General features: G+C 43.1%; 1 protein-coding gene across 7 annotated transcripts in view; it reads right to left on the bottom strand.

The window, feature by feature from the left end:
* Nucleotides 1-15,022, bottom strand: part of DNAH9 (dynein axonemal heavy chain 9) — a 1,014,643-nt gene that overhangs the window by 171,193 nt on the left and 828,428 nt on the right. For all 7 annotated transcript variants that reach the window (XM_063960955.1, XM_063960958.1, XM_063960957.1 and 4 more), the window contains 3 exons: nt 13,815-13,979; nt 10,956-11,096; nt 8,423-8,593 (listed from right to left, as the gene is read on the bottom strand). In XM_063960955.1, the coding sequence (XP_063817025.1) occupies nt 8,423-8,593; nt 10,956-11,096; nt 13,815-13,979 (477 nt within the window). The remainder of the gene's footprint in view (nt 1-8,422; nt 8,594-10,955; nt 11,097-13,814; nt 13,980-15,022) is intronic.

The raw sequence follows: 15,022 nt of genomic DNA, 5'->3' as shown, positions 1-15,022 counted from the left end.
TAAAATCTTATTTTCTCTGACGTCCTAAGTGGATGCTGGGACTCCGTAAGGACCATGGGGATTATACCAAAGCTCCCAAACAGGCGGGAGAGTGCGGATGACTCTGCAGCACCGAATGGGCAAACTCTAGGTCCTCCTCAGCCAGGGTGTCAAACTTGTAGAATTTAGCAAATGTGTTTGACCCCGACCAAGTAGCTGCTCGGCAAAGTTGTAGAGCTGAGACCCCTCGGGCAGCCGCCCAAGACGAGCCCACTTTCCTCGTGGAATGGGCTTTCACTGATTTAGGATGCGGCAGTCCAGCCGCAGAATGTGCAAGCTGAATCGTGCTACAGATCCAGCGAGCAATAGTCTGCTTAGAAGCAGGAGCACCCAGCTTGTTGGGTGCATATAGGATAAATAGCGAGTCAGTTTTCCTGACTCCAGCCGTCCTGGAAACATATACTTTTCAGGGCCCTGACTATGTCCAGTAACTTGGAATCCTCCAAGTCCCAAGTAGCCGCAGGCACCACAATAGGTTGGTTCACATGAAAAACTGATACCACCTTAGGAAAGAATTGGGAACGAGTCCTCAATTCCGCCTTATCCATAAAAAAAATCAGATAAGGGCTTTTGCATGACAAAGCCGCCAATTCTGATACACGCCTGGCCGACGCCAACAGCATGACCACTTTCCACGTGAGGTATTGTAGCTCCACGGATTTAAGTGGCTCAACCCAATGCGACTTCAGGAAATCCAACACCACGTTGAGATCCCACGGTGCCACTGGAGGCACAAACGGGGGCTGACTATGCAGCACTCCCTTAACAAAAGTCTGAACTTCAGGCAGTGAAGTCAATTCTATTTTGGAAGAAAATCGATAGAGCTGAAATCTGGACCTTAATGGAACCCAATTTTAGGCCCATAGTCACTCCTGACTGTAGGAAGTGCAGAAATCGACCTAGCTGAAATTCCTCCGTTGGGGCCTTCCTGGCCTCACAGCACGCAACATATTTCCGCCATATGCTGTGATAATGGCTTGAGTTCACTTCTTTCCTAGCTTTAATTAGCGTAGGAATAACTTCCTCCGAAATGCCCTTTTCCTTCAGGATCCGGCGTTCAACCGCCATGCCGTCAAACGCAGCCACGGTACGTCTTGGAACAGACAGGCCCCCTGCTGCAGCAGGTCCTGTCTGAGCGGCAGAGGCCATGGGTCCTCTGAGATCATTTCTTGGAGTCCTGGGTACCAAGCTCTTCTTGGCCAATCCGGAACAATGAGTATAGTTCTTACTCCTCTCCTTCTTATTATTCTTATTACCCTGGGTATGAGAGGCAGAGAAGGGAACACATACACCGACTGGTACACCCACGGTGTTACCAGAGCGTCCACAGCTATCGCCTGAGGGTCCCTTGACCTGGCACAATATCTTTTTAGCTGTTTGTTGAGGCGGGACCCCATGATGTCCACCTGTGGCCTTTCCCAACGGTGTACCATCATTTGGAAGACTTCTGGATGAAGTCCCCACTCTCCCGGGTGGAGGTCGTGTCTGCTGATAAAGTCTGCTTCCCAGTTATCCACTCCGGGAATGAACACTGCTGACAGTGCTAACACATGATTTTCCGCCCATCGGAGAATCCTTGTGGCTTCTGCCATCGCCATCCTGCTTCTTGTGCCGCCCTGTCGGTTTACATGAGCGACCGCCGTGATGTTGTCTGACTGGATCAGCACCGGCCGGTGTTGAAGCAGGGGTCTAGCCTGACTTAGGGCATTGTAAATGGCCCTTAGTTCCAGAATATTTTTGTGTAGGGAAGTCTCCTGACTTGTCCATAGTCCTTGGAAGTTTCTTCCCTGTGTGACTGCCCCCCAGCCTCGAAGGCGGCATCCGTGGTCACCAGGACCCAGTCCTGTATGCCGAATCTGCGGCCCTCTAGAAGATGAGCACTCTGCAGCCACCACAACAGCGACACCCTGGCCCTTGGAGACAGGGTTATCCGCCGATGCATCTGAAGATGCGACCCGGACCACTTGTCCAACAGATCCCAGTGGAAGATCCTTGCATGGGACCTGGCGAATGGAATTACCATCTTTCCCAGGGCTCGCGTGCATTAATGCACCGACACCTGTATTTGTATTAGGAGGTCTCTGTCTAGAGACGACAACTCCTCCGGGAGAAACCCTTTTTTCTTGTTCTGTGTCCAGAACCATACCCAGGAACAGTAGACGCGTCGTAGGAACCAGCTGCGACTTTGGAATATTCAGAATCCAGCCGTGCTGTTGTAGCACTTCCCGAGATAGTGCTACTCCGACGAACAACTGCTCCCTGGACCTCGCCTTTATAAGGAGATCGTCCAAGTACGGGATAATTATTTCGGCCATTACCATGGTAAATACCCTCGGTGCCGGGGATAGACCAACGGCAACGTCTGGAATTGGTAATGACAATCCTGGTGAGGAGGGTAAATAGGGACATGCAGGTAAGCATTGATGTCCAGTGATACCATGAACTTCTCCAGGCTTGCACTAATCGCCCTGAGCGATTCCATTTTGAACTTGAACCTTCGTATAAATGTGTTCAAGGATTTAAATTTTAGAATGGGTCTCACCGAACCGTCTGGTTTCGGTACCACAAACATTTTGGAATAGTAACCCCGGCCTTGTTGAAGGAGGGGTACCTTGATTTCACCTGCTGGAAGTACAGCTTGTGAATTGCCGCCAGTACTACCTCCCTTTCTCCGAGGGCAGCAGGCAAGGCTGATGTGAGGTAACGGCGAGGGGGAGTCGTCTCGAACTCCAGCTTGTATCCCTGTGATACTACTTGCAGAACCTAGGGATCCACCTGTGGGCAAGCCCACTGGTCCCTGAAGTTCCCGAGACGCGCCCCCACCGCACCTGTCTCCACCTGTGGAGCCCCAGCGTCATGCGGTGGACTCAGAGGAAGCGGGGGAAGATTTTTGATCCTGGGAACTGGCTGTCTGGTGCAGCTTTTTCCTTCTTCCCTTGTCTCTGTGCAGAAAGGAAGCGCCTTTGACCCGCTTGCTTTTCTGAAGCCGAAAGGACTGTACCTGAAAATACGGTGCTTTCTTAGGCTGTGAGGAAACCTGAGGTAAATTTTTTTCTTCCCAGCTGTTGCTGTGGATACGAGGTCCCAGAGACCATCCCCAAACAATTCCTCACCCTTATAAGGCAGAATCTCCATGTGCCTTTTAAAGGCAGCATCACCTGTCCACTGCCGGGTCTCTAATACCCTCCTGGCAGAATGGACATTGCATTAATTCTGGATGCCAGCCGGCAAATATCCCTCTGTGCATCCCTCATATATAAGACGACGTCTTTAAAATGCTCTATGTTAGCAAAATATTATCCCTGTCTAGGGTATTAATATTATCTGACAGGGTATCAGACCACGCTGCAGCAGCACTATTCATGCTGAGGCAATTGCAGGTCTCAGTATAGTACCTGAGTGTGTATATACAGACTTCAGGATAGCCTCCTGCTTTTTATCAGCAGGCTCCTTCAAAGTGGCCGTATCCTAAGACGGCAGTGCAACCTTTTTTGACAAACGTGTGAGCGCCTTATCCACCCTGGGGGATATCTCCCAACGTGACCTATCCTCTGGCGGGAAAGGGTACGCCATCACTAACTTTTTAGAAATTACCAGTTTCTTATCGGGGGAACCCACGCTTCTTTACACACTTCATTCACTCATCTGATGGGGGAACAAAACACTGGCTGCTTTTTCTCCCCAAACATAAAACCCCTTTTATGTGGTACTAGGTTAATGTCATAATGTGTAACACATTTTTCATTGCCGAGATCATGCAACGGATGTTCCTAGTGGATTGTGTATATGTCTCAACCTTGTCGACACTGGAGTCAGACTCTGTGTCGACATCTGTGTCTGCCATCTGAGGTAACGGGCGTTTTTTGAGCCCCTGATGGCCTTTGAGACGCCTGGGCAGGCGCGGGCTGAGAAGCCGGCTGTCCCACAGCTGTTACGTCATCCAGCCTTTATGTAAGGAGTTGACATTGTCGGTTAATACCTTCCACCTATCCATCCACTCTGGTGTCGGCCCCACAGGGGGCGACATCCCATTTATCGGCCTCTACTCCGCCTCCACGTAACCTTCCTCATCCAACATGTCGACACAGCCGTACCGACACACCGCACACACACAGGGAATGCTCTGACTGAGGACAGGACCCCACAAAGTCCTTCGGGGAGACAGAGAGAGAGTATGCCAGCACACACCAGAGCGCTATATAATGCAGGGATTAACACTATAACTGAGTGATTTTTCCCCCAATAGCTGCTTGTATACACATATTGCGCCTAAATTTGGTGCCCCCCCTCTCTTTTTAACCCTTTGAGCCTGAAAACTACAGGGGAGAGCCTGGGGAGCTGTCTTCCAGCTGCACTGTGAAGAAAAAATGGCGCCAGTGTGCTGAGGGAGATAGCCCCGCCCCTTATTCGGCAGACTTTTCTCCCGCTTTTTTCATGGAATCTGGCAGGGGTAATTTATCACATATATAGCCCTGGGACTATATATTGTGATGATTTGCCAGCCAAGGTGTTTATATTGCCCTCAGGGCGCCCCCCCCCAGCGCCCTGCACCCATCAGTGACCGGAGTGTGAGGTGTGCATGAGGAGCAATGGCACACAGCTGCAGTGCTGTGCGCTACCTTGTTGAAGACAGAAGTCTTCTGCCGCCGATTTTCCGGAACACTTCTTGCTTCTGGCTCTGTAAGGGGGCCGGCGGCGCGGCTCCGGGAACGAACACCAAGGTCGGGTCCTGCGGTCGATCCCTCTGGAGCTAATGGTGTCCAGTAGCCTAAGAAGCCCAAACTACCACCAGTTAGGTAGGTTCGCTTCTTCTCCCCTTAGTCCCTCGCTGCAGTGAGTCTGTTGCCAGCAGATCTCACTGTAAAATAAAAAACCTAAAATATACTTTCTTTCTAGGAGCTCAGGAGAGCCCCTAGTGTGCATCCAGCTCAGCCGGGCACAAGATTCTAACTGGGGTCTGGAGGAGGGTCATAGTGGGAGGAGCCAGTGCACACCAGGTAGTCCTAAAGCTTTCTTTAGTTGTGCCCAGTCTCCTGCGGAGCCGCTATTCCCCATGGTCCTTACGGAGTCCCAGCATCCACTTAGGACGTCAGAGAAACTAGTACTGTAACTGATAATGATGACTAGTGCTATACTGGTACTGTAACTGATAATGAGGACTAGTGCAAAACACTGGTGCTGTAACTGATAATGAGGACTAGTGCTATACTGGTGCTGTAACTGATAATGATGACTAGTGCAATACTGGTGCTGTAACTGATAATGATGACTAGTGCAATACTGGTGCTGTAACTGATAATGATGACTAGTGCAATACTGGTGCTGTAACTGATAATGAGGACTAGTGCAATACTGGTGCTGTAACTGATAATGAGGACTAGTGCAATACTGGTGCTGTAACTGATAATGATGACTAGTGCAATACTGGTGCTGTAACTGATAATGATGACTAGTGCAATACTGGTGCTGTAACTGATAATGAGGACTAGTGCAATACTGGTACTGTAACTGATAATGAGGACTAGTGCAATACTGGTGCTGTAACTGATAATGAGGACTAGTGCAAAACACTGGTGCTGTAACTGATAATGATGACTAGTGCTATACTGGTGCTGTAACTGATAATGATGACTAGTGCAATACTGGTGCTGTAACTGATAATGAGGATTAGTGCAATACTGGTGCTGTAACTGATAATGAGGATTAGTGCAATACTGGTACTGTAACTGATAATGAGGATTAGTGCAATACTGGTGCTGTAACTGATAATGAGGATTAGTGCAATACTGGTGCTGTAACTGATAATGAGGATTAGTGCAATACTGGTGCTGTAACTGATAATGAGGATTAGTGCAATACTGGTGCTGTAACTGATAATGATGACTAGTGCAATACTGGTGCTGTAACTGATAATGAGGACTAGTGCAATACTGGTGCTGTAACTGATAATGAGGACTAGTGCAATACTGGTGCTGTAACTGATAATGATGACTAGTGCAATACTGGTGCTGTAACTGATAATGATGACTAGTGCAATACTGGTGCTGTAACTGATAATGAGGATTAGTGCAATACTGGTGCTGTAACTGATAATGATGACTAGTGCAATACTGGTGCTGTAACTGATAATGAGGACTAGTGCAATACTGGTGCTGTAACTGATAATGAGGACTAGTGCAATACTGGTGCTGTAACTGATAATGATGACTAGTGCAATACTGGTGCTGTAACTGATAATGATGACTAGTGCAATACTGGTGCTGTAACTGATAATGAGGACTAGTGCAATACTGGTGCTGTAACTGATAATGAGGACTAGTGCAATACTGGTGCTGTAACTGATAATGAGGACTAGTGCAATACTGGTGCTGTAACTGATAATGAGGATTAGTGCAATACTGGTGCTGTAACTGATAATGATGACTAGTGCAAAACACTGGTGCTGTAACTGATAACGATGACTAGTACAATACTGGTGCTGTAACTGATAATGAGGACTAGTGCAATACTGGTGCTGTAACTGATAATGATGACTAGAGTAATACTAGTACTGTAACTGATAATGATGACTAGAGTAATACTAGTACTGTAACTGATAATGATGACTAGAGTAATACTGGTGCTGTAACTGATAATGATGACTAGTGCAATACTGGTGCTGTAACTGATAATGATGACTAGTGCAATACTGGTGCTGTAACTGATAATGATGACTAGTGCAATACTGGTGCTGTAACTGATAATGATGACTAGAGTAATACTAGTACTGTAACTGATAATGATGACTAGTGCAATACTGGTGCTGTAACTGATAATGATGACTAGTGCAATACTGGTGCTGTAACTGATAATGAGGATTAGTGCAATACTGGTGCTGTAACTGATAATGATGACTAGTGCAACACTGGTGCTGTAACTGATAATGATGACTAGAGTAATACTAGTACTGTAACTGATAATGATGACTAGAGTAATACTAGTACTGTAACTGATAATGATGACTAGAGTAATACTAGTACTGTAACTGATAATGATGACTAGAGTAATACTAGTACTGTAACTGATAATGATGACTAGAGTAATACTAGAACTGTAACTGATAATGATGACTAGTGCTACACTGGTACTGTAACCGATAATGATGACTAGTGCAACGAGTGTGGATCATAGGGTCGACCACACTTAGGTTGACAGTGTCTATGTCGACCACTATTTGTTGACAGTAAGTAGGTCGACATGGTTTCTAGGTCGACAGGGTCTCTAGGTCGACATGTACAAGGTTTTTATTTTTTATGGGTGTCATTTTCTCCGTACAGTGACCGGGAATCCCGATTAGTGCACTGTGTCCCCTCGCATGCTTCAGGCAAGGTGCCTCGCTACGCTCAGCACAGGTTACCGTTCCCAATTGTAGTCCACGTGGATCGTAAAGCATAAAAAAGGTCAAAAAAATTTGAAAAACTCATGTCGACCTTCTGTCATGTCGACCTAGAATATGTCGACCTAGAGACCATGCCGACCAAGAAACCATGTTAACCTACTTACTGTCGACCAATAGTGATCGACCTAGACATTGTCGACCTAAGTGTGGTCGATCTAGAGACCGGATACCAGTGCAACACTGGTGCTGTAACTGATAATGATGACTAGAGTAATACTAGTACCGTAACTGATAATGAGGACTAGTGCAACATTGGTGCTGTAACTGATAATGATGACTAGAGTAATACTAGTACCGTAACTGATAATGAGGACTAGTGCAACATTGGTGCTGTAACTGATAATGATGACTAGAGTAATACTAGTACCGTAACTGATAATGAGGACTAGTGCAACATTGGTGCTGTAACTGATAATGAGGACTAAAGTACAGTAACACTGGTGCTCCAAGTGATAATAAGGACTAGAGTAACTCTGATGCTGTAACTGGCAATGGGCCTGAAGATGCAGACCTTGGGCTCGGCACGCCTAGAAAACAGGGACGACGCCTCTCCATTTTGCAGAATGTTCCCCAACTATGCTCCCAAACGCTGCAGCATGAGAATTACATTATGCTGCGGTTAAGGGCGGGCTGGAGAGATCTTGCAGAAAAGGACAGGCTCATGCGCAATAAAGATCCTGCACATGTGCTAATCACTAACAATCAGAAGTACGCAAACCATCGGATATGGTACAACTCTGAATGAGACCCCATGATAATTAGAAATACACTGGTGCTATAACTGTTAATAATGGTTAGAGCAACACTGGTGCTGTAATTGGTAATGATAAAGTAGTACTGGTGCTATAACTGATGATGGTGACTAGAGCAACACTGGTACTTTAACTGATAATGACGATGGTCCTCTTGAACTTTGGTAAAGTTATATGTTGAATGTTATTTTACCTGGAAAACCACTTGTGCGGTATAAGTTAACTTGTCACATTCAAACAGACCCCTGGTCGTGTACTGGAACACAGAGAATGTGATACTCTCTATGAGGTTCATCACCCGTTGTTTCAGGACTTCATCTGCTGGGGCCTTCTGAACTGCCTGCTGGAAAACCACACTGAACGCCTGTGGGGAGATACATAGGCTATGTTAATTGTAACATATAGGCATTATTGGTATGTATCGTGTCTCACAACTTCTAGAGAAAGAACTTACATGGTAGGTAAATAATTTCAAAATAGGCATGTTAGGCTTCAATGACACAGGAAGCTGAATCAACCGGTTAAAATATAATGATGGCTACACAAGGATGCAAACACAGACACCCCATACAATAAATACTATTTATTTTTTGCGCAAAATACACCTTGTGGTACTTTATCATAGTTAGGCTGTGTACACACGGTGAGATATTTTCTTTAGATTTTGACTATATAGTCAAAATCGCAAGAAAAGTTAGTGCAGATCGCAAGGTGAAAGTCACCTTGCGATCCCGATTCGATCCCGATGCGCGGTCCCACCAGGTCGCCATCACAAGAAAAGATAGACTGTGCAGGCAAGTCAATCCTTGCTAGATCGGTGTACTATCTAGTTCATCTCACATGTCAATGACATCTCACATAAGCCAAAATCGTAAGCACACATAGTCCATATCTCAAGAAAATTTAGTAAAAATCGGTGGTGCTGGGCTCCGGGGAGTTCAAGGGAAATCGCAAGTGAAAATCGGGCATAGCAAGGATCTCACCATGTGTACACACCCATACTCTCAAGCCCAGCTCCATACATTTCTTTTCCATATAATAATAACAACCACATTCGTCTACTCTCCTGGACTGTACAGGAGACTCACACAATTTGGGGAAGACTCCTGGGATCCCGGGAGAGTAGACACCTGTCACCCATCCGCAGTAAGGTGCCGGGTCATCACATGGGATACATTCGCTATCCCGGCACACAGGATGCCAGCTGTCACTATACTGACAGCACCATCCCATCTGCGCTCACCTCGCATCGGGCCCAGGTGGCTCGCTGCACTCGCAACAGGTTCTATTCCCACTCGGTTGGTGGCGTAGACCCACCAAACGAGTGGGAATACTGGGAGAGAGTCAGGATTTCGCTTGTCGGTAAAATGCCTGCAGTCGGGATTCTCACACAGTATTGTGCAACAAGACCATAATGACATGATTTTTTGCACCCCACCCCCAATTGCCTCCGAGTGACCCACAAAGTTGCAAATGTGAACTTGACCCTCAATTACATTCCAATATATTTGGATTCTGATTTGATATTATTACTTTCTTTGTTACTTATGCTTTAATTAACCAAAGATCAGAAAATTATCTGTTTCCTTTCATGTGTGTTTAATTGCCCTGTGACCTTGCCCCAATAACTTGCAAACAAATTCCAGGTTGCGGTTTGAGTCTACGTAGTGTCATCTCTTCTATGTAACTTCGACAAGAATGGAGCATTTTAGCTAGAAAATGCCTATAATATCCTATCTCGTTATTTAGTATAGAGACCAGTGCCTTTTTCATTTGTCCTCTCAGGCTGTTGCAGCCCACAAGGTAACATTGAGGGCTTCCTAGGACTGATATTTAAAAGATGAGAAAAGTTTTGCTTTTCTCATCTTTTGTTTAAACCATATGCCTCTCCCACCCTGTCTGGTCCATAGGTCGACATGGACATCGCGCATAAGTGTACCGCGTCCCCTCGCATGGCTCGCTGCACTCTGGATGATTTTGACCTTTTCAGGATTTTGACCTTTGGTCATTGGTTCTCGGGATTTTAACCATCGAGATTTTGATTGTAGGTAAATTGACCGCATCCCGATGCAATGCATGGAAGCAGCAATTCCAAATCAAAAACAATGAAAATGCTAAATCGTCTGTAAAATAAGGTGACAGATGATGCATTGTAATGTAAAAGGGCAAAGATTGTATTTAATGCTAGACCATACCGAAAGCAAATTAAGGGAGAGAAGAACGTGGACTGCCCTGAGACGTCTGTTTGGCATACCGACTGAATAACAATAGTAGCATATTTTATCACCTACGGTACAGTATGTAGACAGTTACTGCACCTTATTATTATATTTTGTAAACACATTATAGAGTAATGTACTACACCAAACAAAGAAAAAAAGCATTGACCTAATAAATTTCATTTTGCGCATAATAAAATCAAAGTCTTTTATAAGCACCTTGTCATCTATTAGCAAGCTCAATTACTCTACTTTGTAAACCAGGAGTAGAGTTCAGATGCATCAATTCATGGAACAGTTATAAAATACAGTTATATTTCAGCTACATGTAATTAAAAAAAAATACTGAGCTGACAAAAAAAAAATTTCACAGTGACCAGAAAAACTATTTATATGGACGAAACAAGATATCAGAGGAAGCAGAAAGAAATTCAGGCCATTTGAAATGTGCCACAATGTTTATTGGAGCAATTTGTTGCTTAAAGGGACTGTGGGGATGTTGCTGACCTTCAGTGAAAACTGATACATAGGATGGATCTTGTTGAGGTCGTTCATTATGAAGTAGAGGAGGGAGGCACGAGCAGCAGCCGGGCGGTAATGTTCTCGAGCTTCATTCAGTTTTACCTCCGTCACTTTGGCTTCTTCGACCTAAGCAGAAGAAAGATGTTAATTAATTAATACAGTAGGGTTGATATATTATGTTCTGTCAGGACAAACATAAGATATAGTCTGAAATTCTACATCAGCCTGGCATATTAAAAGTGAACAGGGCCCATTATGTCAATGACTGTTCTAGTCTAAAATATTTTTGTGACCAGAGAACTTCATTTTTGTGAACGTTATAATTTCAGAGGTAGGCTGATGTTGGGTAAAACTGCAGACCATTACTTTGACCTGAATATTAAGTAACAGCTGTATAACGTAGCTTATCCTTCCAGAATAACCATCTGGAGACATCACTTCTCAGTGACACTACCAAACTGAAATGGTAATCTTGCCATAGGGCCCACCAATGTCTAGGTATGCTTATGCCAAACTGTTCTAGTAAAATTTAAATAGTGGCACCAGCTGAGTAAGAGCCCTGTGGGACACCACAGTGACCAGAGATAAGGTGGACATTCTGGGGGTTATGTAGTAGTTTGCGATTTCATGTAACAGGCAGGATTTCAGTGAGAATGGACCCTAAATATAAAGTGGCGATCAGTTATAAGACTGGTTCAGCCATTCAACAAGTAATAAGTGGTGCTGTAGGCTTTCTATGTATGTTTCTTTGAGATAAGTAAACTATATATAGTAAAAAATAAAAATATTTTATATGAAGTATACATAACAGTACTACAGTACATTCCATTGGACCATGCACAGTAATGCAAAGTATAAAATAAAAATTAAAGGTGAAAGAAGTATCCACTTATTTTACTTAATTAATCTGTGATATTAATAGTTGTAGTCTGGTACCATTATGCATTTGCTCCCAAAAGTGTGCTCTGCATTGGATGGTCTAACACAGCAAGTCAGCTGGATGGGCTGTGTGCTTCCTCGCTAAGCAGCAGGCAGCAGTTTACAAAGCACAGCCAGCCCCATGCTGTGCTGCTGACACTGACTATCTAAGACATGAGGCCACGCCCCCTCCTCCACTCAACACCTCACAGTAGGTGGGGGACTACCGGATAAATTGTGAGTCTACCGCAACTTCATCTATTTTCCGCTATATAGCCAGTTTTTTTCAAAAGTATGGATTGGAAAAATGGGCAGTTGATGTGGCAGAAAAATGCATCAAGGCGCACTGAAGTGTATCCTGTGCATACTGATACTCAGAGATGTACCACGCCGGACTGAAACCTATACAGTATATGCGCCAATACTTAGTGCTTTGCAAAATGGTACTAAACAGCTATTAACATCACAGGTTAATGAAGTAAAATTAGGGGATATTACTTATACCTTTAATTTTTACATTATACTTTGTATTATTGTGTATTGTAGAATGGATAAAGTAATACTATTATGATATATACTTTAAATTAAATATTTGCATCTCTCTCTCTCTATATATATATATATATAAACACACTGTATATTATATGTATATAAGTGTGTTTGCAGACGCTCAATATATTCTCATTTAGGTGTCAGATATGTACTTGATAGTATTAAACAAATATTTAGCCCCAAATTACAGTATAATGTGACTGTAACAGATGTAATGTTCATATAATGATACACAGAATTCCCTACAGATTAGAGAGATGTGGGTTCTCTAGTAAACAACAAGTAATAAGAGTGCTGTGGGGCTTTTTTTTTTTTTTTGTAAGTCTCTTCAAGAAAAGGAAACTATATATATATATATAAATTTATTATTATTATTATTTTTCAGCCGTATAACTGATAAATTTAGCAGCAACCTTGCGGAAATCCCTCTGGTTCTGTAAAAATGGAACCTATTACATAACTCCCTCTGTGTTCATGTGGGCTTTTTTTTATTATTTTATAAAAATTTTAGTGTTTATATAAAATCAGCCATGCACCTACAATGACTGCAACTTACCAACTGAATGATTACTGTCAAGAATTCATGGACACCAAAAATGAAACTATATTCCTCATGACCAGAAACAAGTGCAGCTATCTTTTAAGAAGAAATGGTCATAAGTATGGCCATAAAAAGTATCATGTTACCTCTTAATGATTAAAAATGTAATTAGGGCAGATTCTCCCATGAAGAGAGTTGAGAATTTAATCTCAGGTAGCACAACACTTGTGGAGGTAGACACAAGGTTCTCGCCTACTGGTCCCCAGCGTGCCTCTCCTCATTTACCACTGAGCTTCAGTCACTGACTGACCTGCAATAACTGATTACAGAAGGAGCACAAGGTGACAAGAGTCACCTGCACTGCTTACAACAATCACTATAGGGAGGAAAGTTTTGTTCCTCTCCTGCCCCTACTCCATTCACCATGTTAGTTACTGGTCTCACTTTCTCAGTGAGCAACCAGTGACTGGGAAGACTAGAGAGTAGATAAAGTGTACACGTGCCATAAGAAAGGAGTGAAATGCCTGAACCCAATGTGATGAAGATACCAGTTGAATGTCCGTAAGCTGTTATTAATACTGTACCTGTCACCTAAATATAACTGTGCATTAAGCAGATATGTGAAGAGACAACAAGTAACTAAGTGTATGTTCCGTTTACAGTAACACCTGTATAGTTTAGATTAATGTAATAGTCAGTATCCCATGTGCTGGCACAGCATGCTTGCAGTTCTCCGGAGATATATCCTGTTACATCGTCAAGCTGCCACCTTTTATTACAGGGGCTCTGAATGAAATCAGTGCCAAAAGAATTTCTCCTTAAAAATCTCTGACCTTCTCTGCAATTTCAGCTGCTGTCTTTTTTGTGATTTCTAAGTTCTCCACCAGCTCAATATCTCCCAGGAAATTTCCAGAGGCAGAAGAAAGACGAGAGAGTAGATTGTCTTCCAAGGTCTTCAGGGTGATTTTGAACCCGTTCTGTTCCTTGGTTAGATTTGACTGGAAATAAATGGGGATATTTTGTTAATGTGTACATGTAAGTTTATGACTGTATAACTCTGTCAAAGCCCAAAATCTATTAGAATGGAGTAAATACATAAGAACTAGAACTTATATATGAGAATAAAACTATAAAAGAAGCAATTTTGTTTAATTTAATTTAATTTTGTTTAATTTTGTTAAGTTTGAGGGTTAACAAAGGCATCCCTAGCACTGCATATATGTCCTATAAATAAAATGGCACACTTACATGTCATGGTGCCAACATAAACCATTGGTTGATCAAAGACAGAAAACTAAACAACAAAATATAGGGTATGCACTTACAACTGATAAAAGACTTGCAACAGAATCATATAAGTAGATACTATAGGACAGAAGTCACAAGGACATTTTTTAAGCTGCCTTATGTTCCCAGAATGTCGGCTATTACTACTTCAGGATATGACTAATATAAGAACTAAGTATTGGCTCTCTACTCTTATCACTGAAGAACCTTGACATTGGAAGTTTCCATGACCATACAAGATAAAGTTGGGCCATTAACAATCAACATCTTCTAACATAATCTTGAAAAGCAGTAGGCAGGAACTCTTGATGTAGTGTCCAAAGTGTGGATCTGACATGTCCTTTGTGGGTAGACCTTTTCCCATTCATTCATCATAAAACTGTTAGGATTCTTGAGAATGGGAGGTATATGGGAGGTATACAAATTTAATTCAAGCAATGATTCAAGTTCAGCAAGTAGCTAAAGATGTACATGAAATAATGTCTTATTGCGGAGTTTAGTAAAAAAACTAGTTTAAGAGACAAACAAAGGTAGTTCCATTGCAGTATTACTGCATTAAGAAGTTGCACATATTAATATTCACAATATAAGCTCTAACATGTCATATAGCTGGTAAACTGACAAGCTGCTCCTAATATATACAGTACAATATCTATGAATTTTTATTACTAAAAAAGAAACGTTACTTTTTAACAGTCTTTAGCAAAAGACAAAATACAGATCAGAACAAAGAAATCTGATAGGAACTGAAGAA

The sequence above is a fragment of the Pseudophryne corroboree genome, chromosome 3 (assembly GCF_028390025.1).
Source record: "Pseudophryne corroboree isolate aPseCor3 chromosome 3, aPseCor3.hap2, whole genome shotgun sequence".
Lineage (NCBI taxonomy): Eukaryota > Metazoa > Chordata > Amphibia > Anura > Myobatrachidae > Pseudophryne > Pseudophryne corroboree.
Note: the sequence above shows the minus strand (reverse complement) of the source record. Positions and strands in the feature narration are given on the sequence as shown.